General features: G+C 47.6%; 1 protein-coding gene and 2 long non-coding RNA genes across 6 annotated transcripts in view; 2 read left to right on the top strand and 1 right to left on the bottom strand.

Moving 5' to 3' along the window:
* Positions 1 to 171: 171 nt before the first annotated feature.
* The window catches only part of TP53INP2 (tumor protein p53 inducible nuclear protein 2), a 32,981-nt gene continuing 6,299 nt past the window's right edge, over positions 172 to 26,853 (bottom strand). The window contains exons 2-4 of one of the 2 annotated variants that reach the window (XM_025469797.3): positions 4,677 to 4,851; positions 4,022 to 4,310; positions 172 to 3,522 (exon numbers count right to left, since the gene is read on the bottom strand). In XM_025469797.3, coding sequence (XP_025325582.1) covers positions 3,270 to 3,522; positions 4,022 to 4,310; positions 4,677 to 4,800 — 666 coding nt within the window. In that variant the 5' untranslated portion in view covers positions 4,801 to 4,851 and the 3' untranslated portion in view covers positions 172 to 3,269. Of the gene's footprint in view, positions 3,523 to 4,021; positions 4,311 to 4,676; positions 4,852 to 26,853 lie in introns of those variants that run through there. The other variant, XM_025469798.3, reaches the window with a different exon arrangement.
* LOC112673849 (uncharacterized) lies at positions 3,903 to 26,234 on the top strand. Of its 3 annotated transcripts, none has more exons than XR_004809188.2 (3): positions 3,903 to 4,032; positions 19,678 to 19,843; positions 26,018 to 26,234. It is a non-coding gene; the product is annotated as an uncharacterized LOC112673849 (long non-coding RNA). The 3 variants fall into 3 exon arrangements; XR_003145077.3 differs by lacking the exon at positions 3,903 to 4,032 and adding an exon at positions 4,841 to 4,979; XR_004809189.2 differs by lacking the exon at positions 3,903 to 4,032 and adding an exon at positions 14,825 to 17,852.
* Positions 8,686 to 11,002, top strand: LOC112673847 (uncharacterized). The gene is made up of 2 exons (XR_003145074.3): positions 8,686 to 9,111; positions 10,759 to 11,002. It is a non-coding gene; the product is annotated as an uncharacterized LOC112673847 (long non-coding RNA).

The following is a 26,853-nucleotide window of genomic DNA, read 5'->3' as shown; positions in this document are numbered from 1 at the left end:
CCCACAATTGTCTGGCTCCATTCCCAACAAGCTTATCTTCCCTCTTCCTCTGGTGTATGTATGACACACAACCAGAACTAAAGCCAGCCTAATAATAATCCCTGTGCTTGTACCGTGCTTGAGATCGCAGAGTGCTTCTACTTTAGCTCTACTCAGACAGAAAGCATAATATGCTTTAAATAGATTTTTATTTGTTTTTCTTTATATTAATTTTTTTTCTCCCATAGAGGAATAACATTAAAATCTAACAATCAGAATCCTGTTATACACATACACAGGCATGCCACGTGACTGGATCGAGGTGGTTGTGTCCTTGAGTCTGTCAACATGTCACAACATGGTCAACCACAGTCTTCTCATTTCAGCCAGTCTAACACAAAACAACTAAGAGGGATACACTCAACTTGTTGGTTCCATGTGGAACTAGTGGCAGGGGAAGAGGGAAGATTCAAGGGGCTATGGTGTGTCTGCATTCAGTCCCCTCACATAAAGCCACATGGATCTGAGGAGGCATCCAAGAGCTCTAGTGGGGTCCTTGTTGCACCTAAGACATTATAAGTCAGAACAAATTGATCAGGGCTCCAGGTGGGGGCTGGGAAGCAGGCGTACCCCAAAAGAGCAGCAAACTGCATTCATACACACACAGTTCCCTCCTGGGGCCAAACCGGCAAAAGCTGGAAGGTGACAACTAGCTTGAAGGGAGCACTCAGACATATTGAGGAATAACTGGACGTCGCCCTTTGATGTCTTAGGTCTCTAGAAACAGGGGTCCCTCTGACATACTCCGTTTTGGCAAAGTGCTGGTAGTATTGACATTAATTAATACAAACTTCTCCAGGGTCTCTGAAAACATCAGTCAAGACAGACTCTCACCCCCTCCTGTCTAAGGTTGCATAGGACTTTGTGAATTCTAGTTCCCTCACATATTCAAGTTCTGTGGTTTAAAAAAAATCCTGAAGCATGCTCAAGGTGAAAGGCACATACACAGTCAATACAGTATGACGAGGTCTGATGCTTCAGGAGTCAGACTAGCAGGAGACTGAGTAGTGTTGGTTCTTAGAAATCTATACACAATTAAAATATTGCCACTCAAATGCTACAGAGTCTATAGGAAAGTACAAAAACATGTGAGCCTTACCACCAGCCAGGTGATGGGATTGCAGGGTTCTAGAACTACAGGAGCCTCCAGAAATATGTGTAAGGGAGGGGCCTTTTGAAATTTGAACCAAATGCCCTATAACTCACTCTCCCCAACCCCTCCCCCTCAAAGGATCATGGGAACTGCCCAGGCTGAGCCAGTGTCCCAGCTGGCAGCAAAGGAGTAGGCAGGAAGAGATGGAGGGAGTTTCAGCTCTCAGAAGTGCTGAAGACCCTAAGCTGGCTGTGAAGTGACTGACCACTGGGTAGCTGGAAGAATAAACACAACTAGGTTGTAACTGCAGGAGAACCTTGGTGAGAAGAGCAAGGTTGTCAACCACTGGGGCCCTAATGGGACTTTGATCTGTCTTTACTGTAGATTTGGTTTACTTCCTTGGATAGGAAGCCCCAAGAGGAACTTCCTCTGCCTCCATCCCAGCAACCATGGGGCTACCCCCTCCCTTATCCATATACTCAATTTGAGATTTGGGGCTAGAGAATCAGGGAGGGCAGATGCCTTTACCCTCATGGGATTGCAGTTTTCCAACCAAGCCTCAGCTTGGCTTTGAGGCCAAGAAACCTGGAATTGGAGTGAGGGGGAAGACCTAGGTTAGTATGTAACAGGACATCTTAAAAGTTTCAAGGAAGAAAGAGCACGCGCTAAAAAAGGACAGAGGAAAAGGGAAGCAACTCGGGGTATCCCAAGAAGCTGTTGCTGGTGTCTGAGCCCAAAATTCACTCCCACCACAAGAAGGGCAACACTGTCTGCCTGTGTCCCCTCTTGTCTCACCCAGGGACTCAGGTTCTTTCCTCCAGTTACTTACTGGAGGAGAGGACAAGGGGAACCATAGGGCACCCATTTCTCCCCATCAGACTAGAAAGGAAGAGCCCTGGGGTAGGAAATGAGAGGCCCCCTGTAGGCCCTGAACCTGGAATCAAACTATTTGGGGTTTGGACCAGTGGGGCTCCTGGCTTCCTACTCAGGAGTGTTTATTAGCCATCCTGGGCAGAGTGTGAAATGAAATACACGGCCAGAGGCAACATGAAGGCTGAGCTGTCACTCTTGGGATGGCTTCACCCCACAGCTTGTCCTCCCCAGTGTCATTCCCTTGTATTCTTACTCTGGGGGATGCACTTTCCCTGCCTAGATAGAAGCCCTCTGGCCTGCATCTCTCCTAAACTAGTTCTAGCACCTTAGGCATGTGAACAGATGGCCAGGATGGCAGGGCCTTGCCCAGCCAGCCTCTACTCCTGGGGTGACATGTTGTGGGTAGGGCAACAAAATACTAAGCCCTTCAGACTTGGGGGCATGCAAAGGGGTGGATTTCTGGAAAAGATTTGGGAAGTGGGATGATCAGAAAGGGAGGTGGGGGCAGACTTCAGGCTCAAGCCCAAGAGGAGGGCTTAGCCTCTCAGAGCAAGCACAGTGCCAGTTCCCATGGTGCCCTGCTCCCTACAGCTTCTTAATCTGTGTGTCTTGTCTACATTTCCCGTAGGCTGCCTCTTCCTTCAATTCCCTCCACCTTCTCCCTCTAACACATCTCACAGTCCTGTTCCACATACTTTACCTTTCCGGGCCTAAACAACTCCACGGGGAGAGGGAAGGGGGAGACTCAAGGCAGAACCCTTTGGTCTCGGTGCCCATTCCCCCAACCATCTGGGAGGGAACTACTGGGAATGAATAAGGGAGGAGTGAGCATAGATAGTGCCAAAGGTGAGATGGGTGAGGCTTGTAAAGTGGGAGTGGAAGGCGGGGAGTGAGCTAGATGTGGGAGGAGAAGATAAGAGCGAGCGGAAGGAGGAGCGGGCCAGAGGGCAAGGGTGTAGGGGAATATCAGGGCAGAGACGGGGACAGGAGCCAGAGAAGGAATGAAGAATGGAGTGTCCAGGGCGAAGGAAATGGAGGAAATGTGGAAATGGGGCCGGAGGGGGGTTGTTCTGAGGCGGATTAGAGGATCAGACGTGCGAAAATCGAGGGTGGGGGGAGGCTGGCACCCCACCTCGCTTGAGGGAGGCTGTAGTGTCCAACCCAGGTGAGTTGCGGGCGCTCCTCGAGCAACACACTGGCTGCGGCAGAGGGGCCCCACAGGAGTCGGGAGCCGGTGAGGGGTCTGTGGTTCGGCGGAGGATCCTCAGTAGTTGAACTGGCGCTGGCACGGCTGGTAGACGAAGCTGCCCTGGTGCTTAGGCCGGCGCGAACGGCTCTCGCGGGCGCGGTTCTGCCGCTGCACCACCTTGGCGCTCAGCGCGTGGCGCTCGGCCCGCTGCCGGGCCCGCTGCAGCCGCCGCGCCTGGCCTGCCTTCTCCAGCAGCGCGGCCCGTGCCGGCAGGGGGGCGGCGGCGTGGCGCAGGGCCCGGGGCTCGCGGCGGGCGGGCGCCAACTCCCTGCGGGGACACAGCAGGGCTGGGTCAGGGCCCGACCCGGCGCAGCGCGGTCTCTCCCGCCAGCGGGGTGCCCAGTGCCCTTGTTCCGAGCCAGCCTGGAGACGCCTCCTCAGCGCCGACCCCTGCACCAAGTAAGCCGGACTGCGGGGAAGGCGGGGCTCCCGCTGTTCCGGCGCCTACCTGCGGTGCCAGGCTCAGGAAGCCCCCAGCCCTTCGGCGCAGCGGCCCCAACCCCTCCACCAGCCCCGCCCCAAGCCTCGGGGCCCCGCCCCCCGGGCCCCGCCCCGGGCCCCCCCTCTCTGCTAGAGCTCCGCCCCCTCGCCCGCAGCCCCGCTCCTAGCCTCGTCCCCGCCTCCGGCCGCGAAGCCACGCCCCCGAGGCCCCGCCCCTGCGGCGCCGGGCGGGCTGGCTCCCGGGCGAGCTCGCTCCCCAGGCCCCGGTCCCGGACCTCCCAAACACGCCCCTCCAGGTCTCCAGGCCACGTCCCCGGCCCGCTCACCCTTCGCTAAGGTCGGCGTCAGGCAGGGCAGCGTCGGGGTGCGGGGAAGGGGGCCCAGGCTCCAGCACTATGGTGCTGCCGGTGACGTAAACGGACATGCTGGGGTGCTCGATGAGGAGATCCTCCAGGGGGCTGCTCTGGAGGCGGGCGGGCCCGGTTCCGGGCCCCTCTGCAGTAAAACAGGCGGGAGGGGTAACAAACCAGCTCTCGTCCATCAAGGAGGGCGCGGGCGGGGGGCGGCCTGCGGGGGCGGGGGCGGCCTCGGGGCTGGGTGGGGCCGCGTAGCTGTCTACGGGGCGCGGGAGGGGGAGCCATGCGGAGCGGGGGCGCAGCGGGGAGGGTCACACACACACCGGACACAGGGGGGCGGGGAGAGAGAGGGCATCGTTAGTCAGACCCGCAGTCCCGCCCGCCGCGCCCACGGGGCACCCACGGGCCGGGAGTCTCGACCGGCTGCCCTCGGACACGTGAGGTGTGGGCCCCAGCGCTGCGCTGCCAGGAGGCGGCCTGGGCTTTGCAGGGGACGGGGCCCTGTTACCCCGCCTTCGGCGTCGCTACCTTAGTAGGCCGGGGACTCCCCTTCCCCTCCGCTGCTCGTCCGTCTGCCCTTTCACCGGCCCGGGAATCAGAGCCCTGGCCCCGACCCAGGCCTCACCCGGCAGGTCAATGATGAGCCAGCCGTCCACTTCATCCTCCTGGGACACGAAGGCTCGGGGGCATTCGGGGTCCTCGGGGGGCGGGGGAGCACTGAAGAAGAGGCTGGTGAGGCGCTGGAACATGGCGGGGAAGCGAGGCGGCCTCAGGGGGGCGCCCTACGGCAGTGTAGAAACCTGGGAGGTGCAGAGAGGGCGTCAGAGCCGCCAGACTTTCGTCTAAGACCACCTCGACTCATGGCTGGGGACCCACCCCCAGCCCCCAGAGCGTCGTGTGAGTACAGCGGGGGAGTGTGCACGTGCTGGTAAGTCCGTCTGCTTTCAGGTTTTTCTATTTTCTGTGTGACCTTAGAAGTTACTTAACTTCTGTGTGCTTTAGTTTTCCCTTCTGTCCAATGCCAATGATAAAACACCTCCTTCTGGGCCCTTATAAGAGTTACATGAGCTAACCATAGTATCCTTCTCTGGGCTCTAATAAGAATTAAATGAGCCAAACACAAAGTGCTTAGAGCCATATTAGGCCACAGAGTGAGCATTCAATAAACTAATCAACTATTTATTATTATTATTATTATTATTATTATTATTATTATTATTATTGCATGCTCTTAGGGATATGGGAGGGGTGATACATATGACCAGATTCTATCAGAAAAGGTCTCCAAGCTGGACCTTGGAGTTCTCCAAGCAAGGAAGAAACAGTCCAGTATTGATTACTTATGATCATCATCATAATATAGCTAACATTCATGTGCTAGGTACTGTACTCAGCACTTTACATCACATTAACAGGTACTTCTCACAACTCTAGGAAAAGGGTCTAATTATTATCCTTTTACAGATAAAGAAACTGAGGCTCAGAGAGGTAAGGTAACTTGTACAAAGTCTCCAGCTAATAAGACACAGAGGTTGGATTCAAACCCATGCAGTCAAATTCCAGAGGCAGCACCATAATTACATACTCCATTGCCTTTGCTGGATTAGACATTAGATTAGGCATTTTTAACTTGATGGCCAAGGCATTTTTCTGGGAAGAAGTTTTCATCATGATTTCTAACATCACTCCTTGACCCCAAAGATTTAGAACTACTGGAGCCTCTGAGGCTTGAATAGTGTTGGCTGGCAGAAATCCCACAGAACCACTACCATGTGATTGCACAGCTCTCATTTGTGCCTGTCAGACAAGGTTCTAAGATCCTATTCCCCTGGGCCCTCCCCCCTCTGACCCTCTATACCTAAACTCCTGCTCAAGGGCAGCATTCATGGCTAGGAGGAAGATCAGGTTCCTGGCCCCAGAGAGGCAGCAGGTCAGTGGGAGGTGATGATGAAGGGAGGGCCTGTCAGCCCCCAGCAGCCCTTAAGGATGAGCACTGAGGGTTGAACCAGGACCCAACCCCTCAATCAGCCCTTCCCTGGATGAAAATGAGGGAGGAGACTCCTTGCTCCAGGAATGGAGACACCAAGGAGGTAGCTATAGATCTGCCCTTCTCCCCACTTAAGCCTACCTTAGGACTAGGCCTGGCTAAGTGTCCCCTGGATGTCCCAAAGCTTGAGCCTCCACATCTGTCCCCTGAAGATGGTTGACCATTTTGCTACTGAGACACTCGTCACTTTCCTGTAGGGATGTTTCCACACTTCCTGTAAAACTCCCTGGGGGCATGTCCACTTTTCCATTCCGTGAAGGCATTCTACACTTATTGCTAACCCACCTGAAGTATTTCTATGCTTGTTGCTACCTCGACCGTTCCCTGGGTATGTTTTCACACTTGCCCCCAGAATCATCCAACCTCTATAAACTGAGAGTATTTCCACATTTGCAGACCCACAGTGGCCAGGCTCCAGAAGGAAGTGTTCCTAGGTTCTGGCTTTTCCGGTGGGAGATCTACAGAGATTATAAAAGCCAAGGCACCCCCAACTAGTGTCTGCCCAGCAGAAGTCACATATCTCAACCCATCTCTTAACCACAAAGAGTTAGTGACTCAGTTACCAAAAATCCAGAAAGTTTGGCCCCTCCTGAAGGAAGGGAAGATTGGAGCCTTGATGAGTCACACCCTCCTTGCAAAGACTGACTAGTTCAGTGAGGAGATGAAAGGGAAGTTCAGAGCTGGTGCAGGCTCATCATATTCACCTGGCCCATTTTACAACCTGAGAATCATAGGAAATAAGTCTATCCAAAGACACACAGCTAGATGGTGGCCAGGTACGTCTAGCCCCAGGTCACTAAATTCCATCCAGAGTATATACACAATCAGGAAAGCCTCAGCAAACAAGACCCAAAAAGATAATGATGCAGAGGAAATAGCGAAGTCAGAGAGGAGTCAGAACTTATCAAGTCACTCCTCACCTCAGAACCACTCTGCCCAGCTGTAAAAGAATTTGGAGTTCCTGACATCAAGATTCATCATGCAGTTACAACAACGCCCACTGTATAGCAGAACCTGCTCTGGGTCTCCTCAAATTATACACAGATTAAGGTAAAGACGGCTCAATGAGGGGAAGCTCCCTGCCTGAAGTCACAGCAATTAAGTGACAGACCCAAGAGTGACAGCAGCACCAGCCAGCCAGTGCCCGCCCCCTCTGATGACCACTGGGGGAGCCTCCCGGATTTTCTTTCCCATCTTTGCCAGCTTCCTGGTTCTCACATTCCCAGCCCTGCTCCAGGGAGAACCATTCCCTTTAATAACTACAGCAGCTGTGCCCAGAATAGCACTTGAGCTCCACGCCATGTCTACCCCACCCCATCCTTTAGCAAAGCCCAGGCTGGGATGGGGCTCCTGGCCCAGTCTTTGGGCCCATCCACTTGGAAAGCCAGCTCTCCTTCTCCTACTCCTTTGTCCTGCCCCTCTCTCTGTAATCACCAGTTCTATGTCAGGTCATGTCCTTCTTAGCTGACAATACTGGGAGTTGGGGAGGTAATAAAAGGCCAAACAGAGGGAATTCTCACACTCCACCCACCCCAACATCAGTCCTGGAGACACCCTGATGCAGCTAATGACTCACCCTTCTGTGGTCAAAACAGCTGGGAGGCAGCGATTTTATTGGGTCTGGGACTCCAGGGTACACAGTGAGGGTCAGGGCCACAAAAGGAGATCAGTCTCCAGAGACCTCCAGGAAAACGATCCAGGAATAAAGGGACCTAACAGCCCCATCGAATTTGGATGGGGCTGAGCCTAAGGTAGAGTCCCCAGTGTTAGGAGGATGTGTAACTCAATACTTGTTTTGAGTTCCTACTAGGCATGTGCCATGGCTAATGCATCTGTCATTCACTAAGTAGGCTTGCCTCTAATTGTCTTCACGACCTCAAGTAAGCAACTTCCCCTCTCTGGGCCTCAGTTTTCCTTCCGTGAAATGGAGTCTGAGACCCCTTGTTTGGGGGCAGGGAGTGACATCAGCTAAGGCACAGCACACAACAGCGATTAGGAAGATGTTGTGGTAGTCCCCGGGGATGCAGAGTTTGGAGCTGGAGAGACGGTATTCCACCATCTGGCGCCGCCCCCGACGACCTAGAACTGGAGCTCTGGGCTGCCCCTGAACTCTGAGGACCCTCCAGCGCCGCCCGAACCCAAGGAGAAAGTATGGGATCAGAGGCCTGACCCCAACACCTGGGTTAGCCTAGGAAATTGCCGAGGCCCCTCCGGTCCTGCTGCCTTTCAGCGTCCCTCACCCGTGGGCCCAGCCCCGACCCAGCGCCTACTGGGTCAAGGGAGGACAGGCGACCCGAGCCGGGGGGCGGTGCCGGCCTTGGTGACGTCTCAATGTCATATGCAAATAGAGAGACGTCACGGTGTACCGGCGTGCGGCAGCCAATCGGGAGATGGGAGTGCAGCCCGGCGGCCGCCGGCGGAAACAAAGACCCGGGAGACCGCGGGGCGTGTCTCGGGACGCGGGACCCCCTGGGCCGAGGCCGGCCGGGACTCACCTGGGGGGGGGGGGGCGGCGCGGCGGGCGGAGGGGCTCTGAGGTAGTTGTGCGGCGGGGCGTCCTGGCGTCGGCGCTGATCACAGGCAGGGCTGCATCGCGGGGGCTGGACGGGGAGACGGGGAGGCGGCGGGGCTCCGGCTCGGAAGCTCGCGTTTGCTGCGCTCGCCCGCGGGGCTTTGAGGCTGTGCGGCCGCTGCAGAGCTCGCCGCACAAATTAGAACGTTCAAACAGCTGATTGTGACGTCACAAAGGGGCCCGCCCGCCTCGCGTCACCGGCGAGCGGAGCAGTGGCCAATCCCAGGCTGCGGACACCCCCGCTCCCTCCCCCTCCAGGATTCGCTGGCTAGTGGCTCCTGCCCCGGAGCCCGACTCAGAGCCTCGGGGGGCCCTCCCGGGGAGGCCACTACTGGGACCTTCGACTCCTTGCTGCAGGACTACCCACAGACCTCTTCACGAGGAGGATCCCCATCTTCCGGCATTCTCTCCAGCCATCCCAGCGCCCTCCCACTGTCCCCCGTATCCTTTCGGTGGCATCCTCCTCTATCCTTGCCCCCCATCTACCCTTTTGTCAGCTCCACCATCACGTCCGTGCACCTCCATTCTCCCCACCAACCTTCTCCCTGCTCTCCCTCCTCTTCTGTCTCATCTCCTCACCCTACACGTTATCTGCTTTTCTACTCTATTTTTCCTCAGCTGGGCAGGCTTGAGAGGTGGGGACGTCCCCTTTCCCTGGTTCCGGGGGAGCACCCAGGGATGCAGAGGAATTGGCTAGGCTGACGGGAGATTTTGCAGAGTGGGACTCGGAGAGACATTGCCCTGGATTGAATAGTTCATCTAGAGACGGCTCTGTACTGGAGCGTTTACACTTTATTTAACCACGACTGGACAGAAAAGTGACAGGACAAGGAAATTTAGGCTCACAAATCTCTGTCAGTATGTGGATTTACTTTCTTTAAAAAAAAAAAAAGATTTTATTTATTCATGAGAGACACAGAGAGAGGGAGAGAGAGGCAGAGACATGTAAGAGGGAGAAGCAGGCTCCATGCAGGGAGCCCGATGTGGGACTCAATCTCGGGACTCCAGGATCACACCCTAGGCTGAAGGCGGTGCTAAACCGCTGAGCCACCCGGGCTGCCCTTTATTTTCAATAATTCATTCAACAAACATTGAGTATGTGCTATTGCTTCCACCAGACCACTAGCTGACATTCACTAAATACTGAGTGCCAGGCACTGTGCTATAGCACTTTATATGTTTTGATCTTCACAACAACCCCAGAAGTGAGTATTATCCTCGTTTTGCAGTTGCGGACACAGACTCAGAGAGCCTAACTGACTTCCTACAGGTTGCAAAGCTATAATAAATACCAGAATCAGGATCTGAATCCATAGTTCTGGCCCCAACCCTCTTCACTCTCTGCATACATCAGATTGTCTAAACCCCAGAGTGCCTCAGCCTCCTCAGGGAAATCTGGGGCCCAGTCCTGACTGCCCCAAACTTGCGTGTGGCTTCAAACAGGTCATGTTACCTCTGTGGGCTCCAATTTCCTTTTCCATTAAATTTAACATATCTGAGCTTCTAGAGAGTCTTTCCAAAACTCAACCCTCAGGCTTCTGCCAATCCCAGATTCTAGACCTCCAACTTTCCCAATGCCCTGGGAAATTCTTGAAGAGAGACCACAAATGTGCATCCTCTGAATCTCCAGGGCCAGAGGTTCTACGTTCTCTCTCAGTAGAGTAAGACTAGCAGGGGTGGGTCTGAGAGCTGCCCATCAGGCCCAAAAGGAGGCAGGGAGTAAGCTAGGCGGGAGCTTCATGTTCTAGTGATAAAATCCTGTCCCAGCCTAGTCTGAAACTCCACAGGGACTCCTAGAAGGAGCCAGGAAATAATACCCAGAGGTTTCTGAGGGGGGAGGAGAGAGAGCAGGGTTTTGACCTTTGGAGTGATGTCCCCAAAGTGTCATTCTGTGCAACCCTAAGCCTCTGCTCTTTACAACCACTTCCTGCTAACCTTATATCCTCTCTTGACCTCGTTACTGACTTAAACAAAATAAGCCCTAACACGCCTCTCCCATCACACCGTTTCCCTGTTCTAAAAACTGCTGTGGCTCCCGAAGTATCACACTCAACACAGCATTTGTGAACTTTCCTAAACCAGCTCCAGCTCTCTCCAGCTTCCTCCCCACTTCTACCTGCAGCGTGTGCTAATGTCAAATTCCTGTTTCTTCAACACTCTCCCAAAGCCCCCAGAGCCCAGGATGCCCTCTTCAGATCTTTCTGAATTTATATATTTTCTGTCTTTGGGACTCTACTCACCCTTTCTTCCTCTAGACAGCCTTCTCCACCCTTATGTCCAGAGCTACCTTGATAGACACTGATTTATTTGTTCAATAAATAAGCAGTGGTGATGACTGTGTGTGTGTGTGTGTAGTGTATCTTCCCAAATAGATGATTGGCATCCAAAGGGAGTACGTAATCTCTGTCCATATACTATCCCCACCCAGCCTATGCTGGGACTGACAGAGTAGACTCTAAACAAAAGCTTAGCAATTACAGCTCAAGACAGTTGGCTGGTAGGGGATCCCTGGGTGGCACAGCGGTTTAGTGCAGGCCTTTGGCCCAGGGTGCGATCCTGGAGACCCAGGATCGAATCCCACGTCGGACTCCCAGTGCATGGAATCTGCTTCTCCCTCTGCCTGTGTCTCTGCCTCTCTCTCTCTCTCTCTCTCTGTGACTATCATAAATAAATAAAATTAAAAAAAAAAAAAAGACAGTTGGCTGGTACAGGAGTCTTCACCTGGACCCTCTACCCTGGTATAAGAAGCATTCTATTGGGACACCTGGGTGGCTCAGTGGTTGAGCATCTGCCTTCAGCTCAGGTCATGATCCCGAGATCTGGGATTGAGTCCTGCATCGGGCTTCTTAAGGGGAGCCTGCTTCTCCCTCTGCCTGTGTCTCTGCTTCTCTCTGTGTCTCTCATGAACAAATAAATAAAAACTTAAAAAAAAAAAAAAGCAGCATTCTATTGGGCACAGGATTTTGGTCCTCCAAGTCCAGAGAAGGGGCTCCTAGCTTGTACTCTGATAATCCTAAATGACCTGGATTCTGCTCCTAACCTTAGCTGAACCACATGTATAGGCTGTTAGGGCAGATCCCAGTCTTCCATTTCTCTGTGGAGTCAGAAGGACCTATGGAAGTAGAGGGTTTCAGCCCAGTGGAGTCCTCTCCTGGAACCCCTGGACCCATCACTCTCCACTGCAGATTTACTATCAGGGCTGAAGGACACCTCAGATCTTAATTCATCCAAACTCCTTATCTTATAGTGGAGAAACTGAGGCATACGGAGGCATAAAGAAGTCAAGGCACCTACTTAGAATTATAGAGCAGCAGAGACATCTACCCTTCCTGGTTGGCAGGCAGTGGGGAGCTTAGTATGCTGGGATCCTGGTCTAGGCCTGAGGGCTGTAAAAAGAGGCAGTGGGCACCATGCTAGGGGTAATCCTGGAGTCTCATTTCTAATTAGATAGGAAGTACCAAAAAAAAAAAAAAAAGGAAGTACCATTGCTGGATAGACATGGAATCTACACATACACATGAAGGCATCCATGTACAAACATACACACATGTGCACATGGGCTCACACCCATGGAGTTAACAGATGCCCAAACCCTTCCAATTCCTGCTCAGATATAAGCACCTGCCCAATTTTATGGGCTCCAGGATTGGAGGTCAAGAGGCCACTCTTCTATTCCTGTCTGGGCCTGGGTTTGCCCTCACCAAGCCCTGGGGGCTCCCCAATGGCTTGGCGCCCCCTAGTTCAAAGGGCAGAGATGTGTCAGCCTGGGTGTGTCCTTCACGAGACCTTGCGTGTACTTGAAGGTGTGTCCGCTGGAGAACCACCTCACCTTTGGTCTCTCCTCGCCTTTCCCCTCTCAGGTTGAGGGCAAGGCTGAGGCAAAGACCAGTGGGTAGCTTGGAATCTGAGTCAAAACCCAGAGCCCTGATCACTCTAGAAACAGAGCTTTCCCTTGCCCTTCATTAGCCCCAGAACTACAGTTAAATGAAAATATTAATTATGATACTATTGGGATTTCTGTGTGCCAGGTACTATTCTAAGTCCTTACCTGTGTTTTAATTAACTTAACCCTCACAACAACCTACTCATGTAGATAATATTATTCTTTCCATTTTACTGGTGAAGAAACTGAGATAAATGGGGAAAAATTTAATTGGTAAACCCAGTTAGGGCAGATATAATTCCCCAATTCTCCCCATAACAAATTGACCTATACTTTAATCAGGGGCCATATCCCCAGAATTTTTATTCAAAAAGGGTTGTTGTTCAACTCAGAGGTGGTTAAACTGAGGGTGGTGTGTGTGTGTGTGTGTGTGTGTAAGAGAGAGAGACAGAGAGAGAGAGAGAATACCATGAAAAAGACCTTGGCCAGATTGTCAGTAAATCCAAGTTTCAGTTCTGGTCCTTTCCTGGGCTCACTGCCTGGTGCCCTGGGCAAGTCAGTTTCCCCATCTGCAAAGTGGCTGGCCCTGCACTTCCTAAATATTACCTCCAGTTCCAACCTTCAAGCAGCCAGTTGTGTTTGTTTGTCCTCCCTGGAGGAGGGGATAGTCAGGACAGAATCCATTTCAGGAAGAGGAGTCAGGTGACAGGAAGTGAAATATCCAGCTTAGTTTTTGTCTACTTAACCGAGGTGTGAGGATGGGGTGGTGACTTAGGGGTTCAAGTGTGGACAAGTACCCAAGTGAGCTGCTCTGGTGCAAATGCCCTGCATGAATTCCCACATTTAGAACTTTTGAAGGGAAATGGTTGCATCCCTCCAGCTTTGAGGCTGGGAAGGAGAAAGGAGACAGTGGGGTTCTCTCCTGCTGAGGCAGCCACTCTTCTAGGAGCAGATGGGCTCCCAGCAGCTCAGGCCACTGCCCTTGCCTGCTCACAATTCCTCCTTGGCTCCCTCCCATGTCTAGGCTGAGGCATGCTCTCACAGTACCTGGTACACAGTAAACATTCAGTAAGTACTGACTGAACGGGTGAGTGCAGCTGCCCTCACCCACTCATTTAGCCTTCTCTGTCAACACACACACACTCTTACACCCTCTGCAAATGACCACACTCCAAACCACCACCAGCTTTCTTGCTTGCAGGATTTGCTCTTGCAGTTTCCTTGGCCTAGGGAGCCCTCCCCCACCCCTACCTAATCTTCCTGTGTCTAGACTCTCTCTAATCTCCAGGATTAATGTAGTTAGCAGCTTATATTTATTGACCATTTACTGTGTGCCTATAACTTTCCAAGATGGACATTGTTGCTATCCTCATTTTCCAGATGAGGAAATTGAGACTCAGACTCCTGAGACCCAAGATAGTGTTTCTGTGTATTCAATTCTGTCTAGAAATATTGCATGTACCTCTGTGTACACACAATAGTAAATAGCATAAAAATTATAAAGCCTCTGTGGGGAAAATGTACAGCATTTTTCTTACCTAACATGAAAACATTTTCTTGAGTAACAAACACTACCATCAACATAGGAGCAAACCGCCATGTTGTGGAGATGGCCACATGACAAGGACCCAGGAGGGGCCTCTAGAAGCTGAGAATGGCTCCCAGATAACAGAGAGCAAGAAAATAAGGATCTCATTAATATGGGCTGCAAGAAGAGGAATTCTTCCAACAACTTGAGGGAGTCAAGAAGCCAAGGTTTGCCTGTTTCAGTTTTCAGATGAGGACACAGCAGGTCAACACCTTGATTTTCCCTTGTAGGTCCCTGAGCAGAGAACCCAGATAAATTGTGCCTGGACTTATGACATATAGAACTGTAGTTAATAAATGGGTGTTGTCTCGGGCTCCTACATTTATGGAAGTTTGTAACACAACTAATAGAAGACTTCTACACATGCGCTGTAAAGTTTTTTGCATGAAAATTAAGAGGCAGCTTGAGTTACTAATCTTACTCTATCTAGTACATTTTATCTTAGTTTAAGCATTTTTGTGAAGCTTGTAATAGTGCTATAAATGGGAAGAAATCGTTTTTTTCAATATTTTTGTTTTGCCAAAATCATAGAGTTGAAATTGAGTAACTTGATTATATAGGATGCAACTCTATATATATATATATCAGGGTATATATATATATATATATATATATATATATATATATATATATATCAGCACTTCTTCCATGAAGCTTTCCAAGATCTCTTTGGGAAGAAGTAACCTATCCTAGCTCAGAGCTCTCAAAACACATTGTCTGTCTCTTAGAGCATTACACAGTTTCAACTAATTCACCACACTCAGGAATACCTAGCTACTCTCTGGGAGACAGACATCTTTTCTATACTTGAGAATCTTCTTCAGTGTAAACAGAAACATAATCAGAAACATTATAATACAGGGAGAGGGCAGCCCCAGTGGTGCAGCGGTTTAGCACCGCCTGCAGCCCCGGGGGTGATCCTGGAGGCCTGGGATCGAGTCCTGCGTCGGGCTCCCTGCATGGAGCCTGCTTCTCCCTCTGCCTGTGTCTCTGCCTCTCTCTCTGTGTCTCTCATGAATGAATAGATGGAGTCTTAAAAAAAAAAAAATTATAGGGCAGCCTCGGTGGCGCAGCAGTTTCGCGCCGCCTGCAGCCTGGGGTGTGATCCTGGAGACCCGGGATCGAGTCCCACATCGGGCTCCCTGCATGGAGCCTGCTTTTCCCTCTGTCTGTGTCTCCGCCCCTCTCTCTCTGTGCCTATGAATAAATAAATAAAATCTTTAAAAAAAATTATAATACAGGGAGATAAGGGCTATGGCAGTGGGTAGGACAAGATGCTAGGGGAATAAAAAAGAGAGAGAAAGAGAGAGAGAGATTCAAGGAAGGCTGCCAGGAAGAGAGGACATCTGAGGTAGGCTTTGAAGGATGAGTAGAAGCTTGCCTTGGGGCAAATGGGTTGAATGGCCCAGAATATGGTTTCAAATTAGGAGCCTACACCCTTGTCTTGACTCTGCTTCTGACTTTGGGTAACTCTGTCCCTCTGTGGACCTCTGTTTGTACAGTGAGGGTATTAATGGGGAATTCCTTTGCCTGCTCACCTGTTTTCTGCCCATGGCTTTTTAAGGAGAGTTTTATCTTGTCTGACTGCTCTCTTTTGAGATACAAAACTGGGATAACAAGGATGACAGAGACTGGATGGAAAGGCAGGAAGGAAAAAAGAAAAGCAAGGGTGTGGGTAAGGGCCTATGGGGGACAGTTTTGGATGGAAGTGACAAGTTTGGTGAGTGAGTGAGAGGCAGCAGTGTGGCATAAGAGGATTAGTAAGAACACAGGAAATTCTAAAGATGTTCACATAGATTAGAGACCCCTTGATGTCTTTCAAGAATTCTAAGTAAGAAATAAATAAATAAATAAATAAATAAATAAATAAATTTTTAAAAAAAGAATAAGTAAATGTTAGAGTCATTTTTAAATTACTTTTGGGAGTTAGATGATTGTCCTTGGACTTAATACATTTTAATTAATTTCTGAAACGGTTAGAATGCATACAATTCAAAATCCCAGAGAATAAAAAGATATAGGTTTCCTTCCCATTTCGGCCCCCAGCACCCTTCGATCAACTTCTGCTCCCCCAGGGGTAACTGCTATTATGAGCTTCTTGTGTGAACTGTCAGTAATATTCTTTGCACACACATATGTATATGTATGCACGTATGTATATGTATATATGACCTCCCCATTTTGAGCACAAATGATAGCGTACTGTGCATACTGTTCTGAAATGTGTTTTAAAAACTTGATATAACATGGAGATCAGTCCCTAATAGTACTTACAGAGATGCTTCTTGTTTGTTAATATTAAACTACGTAGTATTACATTCTATCAAAGTAAGGGTAGATTGAAGTTGTCCATTCAGTACTCTATAGCTGAACATTTACTTTGTTTTCAACCGTTTGTCCTTTATACTGCAGTTCTTGAATGTGACATTGGAGGCTAAGCCTATAAGGACCATGTAGGGCCCTGGGATTTACTTGGGTTATATAGATATTTGAGCTCAATGGTGTCTTTGAAAGATACTTATTCATTCTCTGGATCAAGCTCTTCCCACCACCCTTTCCCTTGGTTCTACCCACCCTACCTTCTGGGCCGAGAGTAGAAGCCTCAGCCCTTCACCATAACCTGCTCTCTGAAGTCCTCAAAACCCCTTCTACTCCATAAAATCTTCTTGGCCTGATTCCCTTGTTTCCAGCCAAGAGTCTGCCACAAGGAGCTTTGGGCAGAAAAGCCAGGAATAGAGACTCTGATTAGACTGGAAATATTTATTAATCAATTCCTGGACTTGCCTGGGGTCTCCCTGCTTATTTTCCATCTGCTTATCTGGTTTTCTGTGGATTTTGTTCTCTGTTTCTGCCAAAGGAGTTGTCTGGGTCTCTGTCATAGGGCAGGACCTTACTTGTGAGCCTTAAAAAAAATGTGCCATCTAGGGATCCCTGGGTGGCTCAGCGGTTGAGTGCCTGCCTTCGGGCCCAGGGCGTGATCCCAGTTTGGGGATCAAGTCCCATGTCAGGCTCCCTGAATGGAGCCTGCTTCTCCCTCTGCCTGTGTCTCTGCCTCTCTCTGTCTCTCATGAATGAATTAATAAATAAAATCTTAAAAAAAAAAAAGTGCCATCTTGTAGAAGAAACCCTTCCACCTTTAATGTAATTGCATGGAATAGTTATTTAGAGATCATCTAGTGCAGTAAGTTACAGATGAGGAAACAAGCAGGGATGAGGGAGAAGTGCTAGCCCAGGACAATCAAATGAGCAAGTAAAAGGGACAGAACAGAAGTTTGAGGCTTCTACTTCCAGTTATTACCTCTTCACCCTCTTCTTCAAGAGTTCAAACTCCGTCAACCTTTATTCTTTCAAAACCTAGTATAGGGATCCCTGGGTGGCGCAGCGGTTTGGCGCCTGCCTTTGGCCCAGGGCGCGATCCCGGAGACCCAGGATCGAGTCCCACATCAGGCTCCCAGTGCATGGAGCCTGCTTCTCCCTCTGCCTGTGTCTCTGCCTCTCTCTCTCTCTCTCTCTGTGACTATGTGACTATCATAAATAAATTTAAAAAATTTAAAAAAAACAGTATATAAAGGTAACAATTGCAGTATATTCGAACAATGGACTACTACTTGGCAATAAAAAGGAAAAGCCATAAAACCTGCAAAAAATATGGATGAGCTTCAAAATATGATACTGAACAGAAGAAACCACATGCCAAAGAGTACACATCATGTAAGTCCATTAGTGTGAACTTCTAGAACAGGCAAAAGTAGTATGTATACTGACAGAAGCAGATCAGTAGCTGCCTATGGATGGGTGGAAGAACTGATACAAAGGGGAGCAAAGGAACTTTCTGGAGTGGCAGAAGAGCTCTATATTTTGACTGTGGGAGTGGTTCCATGGTGTCAAAATTCAGTACACCTCAACAAAGTTGTTTTATTTTTTTTAATAAATCTTTTTTTTAAGATTTTATTTAAAATAAAATAAATAACAAGGGATAACACCGGGGGCTGCCCAACAAAGTTGTTTTAAAAAGAAAAAAAGGGGGGCGGGGGAGGCAGCCCCAGTGGCCCAGCGGTTTGGCGCGCCGCCTTCGGCCCAGGGTGTGATCCTGCATGGAGCCTGCTTCTCCCTCTGCCTGTGTCTCTGCCTCTGCCTCTCTGTCATGAATAAATAAATAAAAATCTTAAAAAAAAAAAAAAGAAACATTAAAAAAAAAGAAAGAAACATTAAAATAGACTTACTCAATTTAAGAAAATACAAATGTGGGGCACCTGGGTGGCTCAGTGGTTGAGTGTGTCTGCCTTTGGCTCAAGGTGTGATCCCAGGATCCGGGGATCAATCCCACATTGGGGTCCCCTCAAAGAGCCTGTTTCTCCCTCTTGCCTACGTCTCTACCTCTCTTTCTGTATCTCTCATGAATAAATAAACTCTTAAAAAAAAATACAAATGTGACCACTGACACAAAATCAACATTGACCAATTCATTCGAGAAGGACAAGTTTAGCAGTTCATAACCCTTAAGCCAGATGTTTTCCATCTCTGAAGTGATGTTGTCACACATTTTGGTCAGAACACCATTTTCTTTAGACTTGTGTTCAAGAACTTCCTCTGTTTCATGACAATCATTCCTGATTTGGATTGGACTTTAAAAAGCTAGTGACTAGGGGCGCCTGGGTGACTCAGTTGGGTAAGTGTCTGCCTTCAGCTTGGGTCATGATCTCAGGGTCCCGGGATCGAGTCCCTTGTTGGGCTCTCTGCTCAGTCAGGAGTCTGCTTCTCCCTCTTCTGCTGCCCCTCTCTCCCATTCATGCTTGCTCACTCACTCTCTCCCTCTCAAATAAATAAATAAAATCTTTTTTTTTTTTTAAAGGAAAGACTAGTGACTAATACCTCTTTCCTCTATATCTGGGTGATTTATTGGCTCAACAGATTAATTTTTCTTCTGCAAGGGCCTTCACAGCTTTTCCATTCTGTGTTCAAGAAAGAAAAATTATTTGTATAAATATTAACAATCATGGCTAATGTTTATTGATTGCTTTTTATGTTCTAGGAGGTATTTGAAAGGTTTTTCATGTAATATTTCTTTTTTTAAAGGAAGGTCTGTATTTTTTTTTTAAGATTTTATTTATTTGAGGGATCCCTGGGTGGCGCAGCGGTTTGGCGCCTGCCTTTGGCCCGGGGCGTGATCCTGGAGACCCGGGATCGAATCCCACGTCGGGCTCCCGGTGCATGGAGCCTGCTTCTCCCTCTGCCTATGTCTCTGCCTCTCTCTCTCTCTGTGTGACTATCATAAATAAATAAATAATAATAAATAAATAAATAAATAAATTTCTAAAAAAAAAAAGATTTTATTTATTTGAGAGAGAGAGAGAGCATAAGCAAGGAGGAGGGTCAGAGGGGGAAGGAGAAGCAGATTCTCTGCTGAGCAGGGAGCCCCATGCAGGGCTCAATCCCAGGACTCTGAGATCACGATCTGAACTGAAATCAAAAGTTGGATGCTTAACCAACTGAGCCACCCAGGTGCCCTTATTTTTATTTATTTTATGTTTTTTAGAGAGAGAGGTTGGGAGAGAGGCGGAGAGAAAGGGAGACAGAGAATCTCAAGCAGACTCTCCACCAGTGCTGAGCTGGATGCAAGCCTGACATGGGCCCAGTCCCAGGACTCTGAGATCGTGACCTTAGCAGAAATCAAGAGCCCACCAACCGACTGAGCCACTCAGGTACCCCACGCTCATCTGGTTCTGAAGTATGATATGGCATTGACAATCAACATGACTCAAGAGTGATAGTGAAGCCCTTTTGCCTCAGGATCCCTTCCTCACTGGTACCAGAAATTCTACCATTATTGCTTCTTCCCTCACAATATTGCCATCTTTAGATGCCTCATACAATACAACTAGTTGGGGCACCTGGGTGGCTCAGTCAGTTAGGTGTCCAACTCTTTTTTTTTTTTTTTAATTTTTATTTATTTATGATAGTCACACAGAGAGAGAGAGAGAGGCAGAGACATAGGCAGAGGGAGAAGCAGGCTCCCTGCACCGGGAGCCCGACGTGGGATTCGATCCTGGGTCTCCAGGATCACGCCCCGGGCCAAAGGCAGGCGCCAAACCGCTGCGCCACCCAGGGATCCCAGGTGTCCAACTCTTGATCTCACCTCAGGTCTTGAACTCAGGGTCATGAGTTCAAGCCTCACATTGGGCTCCACACTGGGCATGGAGCCTACTTAAAAAAAAAAAAAAGAAACTAAAATACAACTAGTTGAGAGAGCAGGACACTAAATCCCTACATGTCTGGTTGAATGGATTTTTCTTTTCTTTTTTTTTAAGATTTTTCTTTTTTTTAAGATTTATGTATTTATTTATTCATGAGAAACACAGAGAGAGAGAGAGAGGCAGAGACACAGGCAGAGGGAGAAGCAGGCTCCATGCAAGGAACCTGATGTGGGGCTCGATCCTGGGTCTCCAGGATCACACCTGGGCTGCAGGCGGCGCTAAACCACTGCGCCACTGGGGCTGCCCTAAGATTTTTCTTAAAATCTTATTTATTCACGAGAAACAGAGAGGCAGAGACATAGGCAGAGGGAGAAGCAGATTTCCTGTGGGGAGCCTGATGTGGGACTCAATCCTAGGACCCAGGATCATGACCTGAGTCAAAGGCAGTTGCTCAACCATTGAGCCACCCAGGTACCCCAGAATAGGTTTTTCACTGCACTCTCCACTGAGTGGACTAAAAGAGAAATACAGATTGGGAGGTGGGAAATGGCAGGGCAGGGCGTTGAAGGAGATGAACAGAGAAGAAAAAAGGTTGGAGCCAGATGTCCCGGTTTTCCTGGGATGGCCCTGCTCAACCTCAAATTGATGGGGCCCTCTGGAAATACAACCCTATAGCCAACTGGCTCTGGTTCTTAGCCCAGAACTCTGGGGACAGAGAGCCAAGTGGGTGAGAGGTGACAGGAGGGGCTCTTTTGAATAATGCTGGGAGTAGCTCAGGTACCTCCTTCTGAGCCAAGGTATCCTTAGGGAAAGGCAAGTAGAGACAAAGTATGAAATGCATCCTTCTCTGAGAAGAAGGAAAGCAGCCTTACTCTTTTGCCTTGGGGTGGTTGTATTCTATCCAACTGAAGTCTATTTTTAAAAATTAAAATGTATTGGGATCCCTGGGTGGCGCAGCGGTTTAGTGCCTGCCTTTGGCCCGGGGCGCGATCCTGGAGATCCGGGATCGAATCCCATGTGGGGCTCCTGGTGCATGGAGCCTGCTTCTCCCTCTGCCTATGTCTCTGCCTCTCTCTCTCTCTCTCTCTGTGTGACTATCATAAATTAAAATAAATAATAAATAAATAAATAAATATATATAAATATAAATAAATAAATAAAAATTAAAATGTATTTTAAATGATGCAACAATTTATATAAATATTGTATAAAATCCAAACAAATGTTATAATTTAAAAAATTATAAAATTCAAACAAGATAAAGTTAAGGTCCTTTGACCATCCCTCCAATTCAAAAGACCTTCCATCACTGCCCTAATTTGGAGTATATCCTTTCCTTTTTCTACACAACACGCATATATATATTTACATATAGGAAGCATTCTGTTTCATTGGGTTTATTTTACTTCTAGTTTTAGAATTATGCTTTATATTTTTTACTTACTTAATTACAGGGCCATAGTTCAAAATTCCAAAGGTTCAATAGGGAATAGAGTAAAAATCAGATGTCCTTCCTTCCCCTTTTTACAACCATCAAGTCTCTTCCCTAGAAGCAACCACTAATTCGAGTTTCCTGTTATAACTTCCAGAGGTATTCTATGCAGTTAAAATCTAACATATACATACACACACACATATGTACATATACTACATTGAATATATATTATACATTGAATATATTGAGTATATATTCAATACATATATATGTATATTTCACACAAATAGGGACACTGTTCTGCACCTTGTTTTTTTCACTTTACAATATATCTTGTAGACCTTTCCTTATCATTGTGGAGAGCAGCCTCATTCTTTCTTATACATGCATAGTATTCCATTGTATGTATGCCTGATATTTCTCTTTTCCCCTGTGGAAAGAAAGGTCATTCTCAATATTTTATTTTTACAAACAATGCTGCAAGTAATATTTTTATCCATTACTTTGCATATTTATTTGTAAGATGGATACCTTTTTTTTTGTGCGCGTGCATGCACACACACGAGAGAGAGGAGGAGAGAGAGAGAGAGAAAGAAAGAAAAGAGCATGTGCTCAGGCACACACAGTGAAGAAGGAGTGGAGGGAGAGGGGAAAAGGGAGGGACTCCCAAGCTGACTCCCCGCCAAGCACAGAGCCTGACTTGGGGCTATATCTCATGACTCTGAGATCATGACCACAGCCGAAATGAAGAGTCAGACACCCAACTAACTGAGCCACCCAGGCACCCCAAGATGAATATCTGCTACTGGGGATTAGTAAGGTGAGATTATTTTAAAAGTTTCAATAGTATTTTAAGTGTTGATTGATATTACCAAATGGCTTCCAGGATGTATTGATTTTTTTTTAAGATTTTATTTATTTATTCATGAGAGACACACACAGAGAGAGGCAGAGACACAGGCAGAGGGAGAAGTAGGCTCCATTCCATGCAGGGAGCCTGATGTGGGACTCGATCCCAGGTCTCCAAGACCACACCCTGGGCTGAAGGCAGCGCTAAACTGCTGAGCCACCCGGGCTGCCAGGATGTATCAATTTTTACTGCTTATAAATTGTTTGTTTGCTCATTTCTAAGTAAATATGTCATATTATATACTCTGTCCTGAACACTCATTTTTCACTCAGCAATATGGAGTTCTACCTATGTCAATACACATAGACACATAGATCTACCTCATTAAAAAAAATACTGTTTTACAGTTTCCTGTTGTATGGCTATAGGTAGCTTATTTAACTGTAGATAGCTTTTTTTTTTTTAAAGATTTTATGTATTTATTCATGAGACACACAGAGAGACAGGCAGAGACATAGACAGAGGGAGAGGCAGGCTCCCCCCCAGGGAGCCTGATGTGGGACTCAGCTGGGACCGGGATCACGCCCTGAACCAGTGGCAGATGCTCAACCACTGAGCCACCGAGGCATCCCTGTCGATAGCTTACTGATGGACATTTTGGTGATTTTCAATTTTTTGCTGCCACAAACAATGCTACAATGACTATTCTTGTGTGAATAGAACAGATTCAGAGAAATGATTTATAAGACTGATCGGTATACATATTTCAAATATCAACAAATGCTGTCAAATTGTTCTCCCCAAATGTGCCAGTTTAGATTTCCACCAATGGTGTATGAGAATTTTAGATTTACAAATGGAAGTGGCCTATGAGCTTCCTTCTGATCATAGCTTAAAGTTTCAGTTATCTCTGGGATCATCCAGGCCCTGAGCTCCCTTCCACAGAATGTGAGTGGACAAGCTGAGTGTTGGGAAGAATGAACACAGACTAGAGACAGTCTGTCTCTCATTAGCCAGGAGGTCACCTAAGTAATACAACCTCTCCAAAGCAAAGGCTTTGGGAGAGAGTGAGCTCCTCGTCACTGGAACTGTCTGAGTGAAGGTTTGGTATCAACAAACACTCTGAGCATTTATTCTGTGCCAGATTTTGGGCTGGGTGACTTGACTCAGAGATGTGTCAGACCCATTTCCTGCCCTCCATGATAATCACTGAGAAAATAGACAAGTAAATGGTGATAATTCTGTCTACTAAGTATTGAGTTGGACTTCCTTTTCTGACAATATCTGGTACTTCCTGTTATAGAACACATGGAAATCCAGAAACAAAAACAACAAACATCCTTTTAAATTCACAACTGAACCTGCAATAGTTCAGGTTTTAACAGTCTTTTAGGGAGATGAAAACTTGGGCTTACAAAAAGTTTGGGGTTGGAACTGAGACCCTAGAAGGGCTACCCCCACAGTGAAAGATTAGAGTAGAAGAAGACAAACTTCTGACTACTAGCAAAGGAGACAAAAAGAATATGTGTCCATCTTGACCTTGTCTTTGGTTGGAGGAAAGAAAATATCTCCCAAGAATTTAAAACCACATGCCTGCCCTCGAGGAGTCTGGGGTTCATATTCATATCACCTGCAAGTCTGGGAATCCCCAATGCTGAGAAATTAACATAAAAGGAGACCTACTCTAAAACCATCTCTCAGATGCCTAGCAGGAACAAATGCAAATCCTCTTTGAATCTCCCCCACACCCAAGTGCAAGGTACACAGAATTCCTGTATATAAAGTTCTTCCAAATAATTAGCTAATAATCCACAAGCAAACAATCCACCATAAGTAAGATTCAGTAGACACAACAAATAAGACTGCCAAAAACTTCAGACACCAGAATTATCAGACAGTAATTATTAAGTGCAGCTTAGAGGCAGCTGTTAAGTGCTTTGAGAGTATAGAGAAATAACTGACTCCTAGATGGAACCAAAGTCTTCAGAGAGATGGAAACTTGAAGAATGGGTCTTGAAAGATAAGTAGGACTTTGCCAAATGAGGACAGGTGCTACTTGGGGTAGCCAGTGGGATGTACAAAGTAGAATGTACCAAGGAAATGACTATTGATCCTTTAGTTTCTCAAGTGTAAATAGGGCAGAAAAGTGGGATGAGACAAGGGAGGTAGGTAGAGGAAGAGATCATACTGGCTGTCCTAAGGAAAGCCAGTCAAGGTGTTTTTTGTTTTGTTTTGTTTTGTTAGTTTTTAAATGTATTTATTCATTCATTCATTCACAGAGAAAGAGGCAGAGGAAGAAGCAGGATCCACACAGGGAGCTTGATGCAGGACTCAATTGCATCAGGACCCTGAGATCATGACCTGAGCCAAAGGCAGACACTCAACCACTGAGCCACCCAGGTGGCGTGCCAGTGAAGGGTTTTAAGTGAAGAGTTAGTGATATTCATTTGTTCATTCATTCATTCATTCATTCATTCAACAGTGGACATCAGATATAAAGAGTGGGTTGTAAAATGGAGAGTAAATGCAGCAAGAGATCAATTAGGAGAGTATATTAGATCTCTAGGTGAGATATGCTGGTGGCTTAGACCAGGGTGGTGGCAAGGAGATGGAGAAGAGTAGGTTGATTTGACCAATGTTTAGGTCAAGGCTTGAAGGTAGATTGTATATAAGGGATGGAGAAGTAGGAGGTGTCAAGGCTGATTCCCAGGTTTTTGGCTGAGCAACTGAAAGATGGGTGGTGCCATTCACAGAGATAAGGAATTAAGGAGGAAGAATGAGTTGTTAAAGGAAGATCATGAGCTCAGTTTTAGATATTTGGAGTTTAAAGTGGCAATATCTAGTTTGATACAAACGTCTGAGTATCAATAAGTGAAATCTAGGCTAGAAATAAAGATCTGAGAGTCACCAAAATATAAATGGTGATTAAAGCCAGGGATGTATAAAGCCTGTTGTAATGAAGAGGAACTTTTGATTGCAAGGTAACTACGGATCCAACTCAAACTGGATTAAACTAGAAAGGAAATTGGGTTGAAATGTTTAGCAATAATTGCCTTCAGGCAAGGCTTCATCCAGTATCTCAAATAATGAAACCAAGATCCAGTCTTCTTAATTTTTCCGAAACACTTCCTAGGAGTTGGTTTAATTCTTGACAGTCTCTCTCTTTGTGATCACGTGCTAGTGTAGGGAACCGGCTTTGTCTTGGCACCCTGGAGGCCTTGCATATTCACGTAGGCCATACAGGCAAAGGTTTGAAAAGCTTATCTTGACAGACTGCCTCATGACCCTCCCAGAACAGGAGAGGATGTGAGGCTTATAAGATGAGGCCATCTTCTACTTGTTTCCCTCTCTCCCCTGGGAGGCTGTCCATGAGACAAGTTTTCTTACTGTTTCCCAGGTTCGAGAGGCTTATGGAACTTTCTGCTGCACCTTATTCAGAATGGACCTGCAGAAATATACAACCTGTTAAGCGAAGTCTAGAGCTGGCTCCTCAACCACAGGGCACCCACAACTTTTGCTGCAATTGCTCAGCCCCTTTTGATTCAGTATCATCCTTTTTGGTATGTAGAACAAAGATCCTGGGGAGCTGGCTTATCCTTCTTGCTGTGTATGTAAATAATAAATTATTTAAATTGAAAAGTGGCTCATTGTATCTTTACCTGTAGAATAAGTTAGGCCTTGGCCTTGGCTTTGCCATATCTTGTCTTTTTTTTTTTTTTTTTTTTTTAAGATTTTATTTACTTAAGAGAGAGCACAGAGGCAGAGGGAAAGGATGAAGCCGACTCACCATTGTGCAGGCAGCCTGATGTGGGGCTCAATCCCAGAATCCCAAGATCATAACTTGAGCCAAAGACAGACGCTCAACCAACTGAGCCACCCAGGTGCCCCTTGTCTTGCACATATAAACTGCCAGCTGCTTCTGGGTCTGGATGTTTCCACACTCAAACTTGGCAGAAAAGTAAAGACTTATTTCCCCAAATGGCTGAATTCAAACTTCCAGAATTGAAGTTTGTTTGTTTTTTTAGCTCTTATTGACCTGATTTGGGTCATATGCTCATCTCTGAACCGATCACTGGGGCTAGGAATTTGGAATGTATTGGTTAGTTTGAGCCATTTAAAGTTCATTCCTGGAATGGGGTTGAAGTCAATCCCACTCAAACCACATGGCTGAGGATTCAGTGTCCTATTAGGAAAGAGGGGAAAGGAAAGGTGGGATGGAAGCCAGGAAATGGC

Source organism: Canis lupus, chromosome 24, assembly GCF_003254725.2.
Source record: "Canis lupus dingo isolate Sandy chromosome 24, ASM325472v2, whole genome shotgun sequence".
In the NCBI taxonomy this organism is placed as follows: Eukaryota; Metazoa; Chordata; class Mammalia; order Carnivora; family Canidae; genus Canis; species Canis lupus.
The sequence above is the reverse complement of the archived record's forward strand: the minus strand, read 5'-3'. Positions and strand labels throughout refer to the sequence as shown.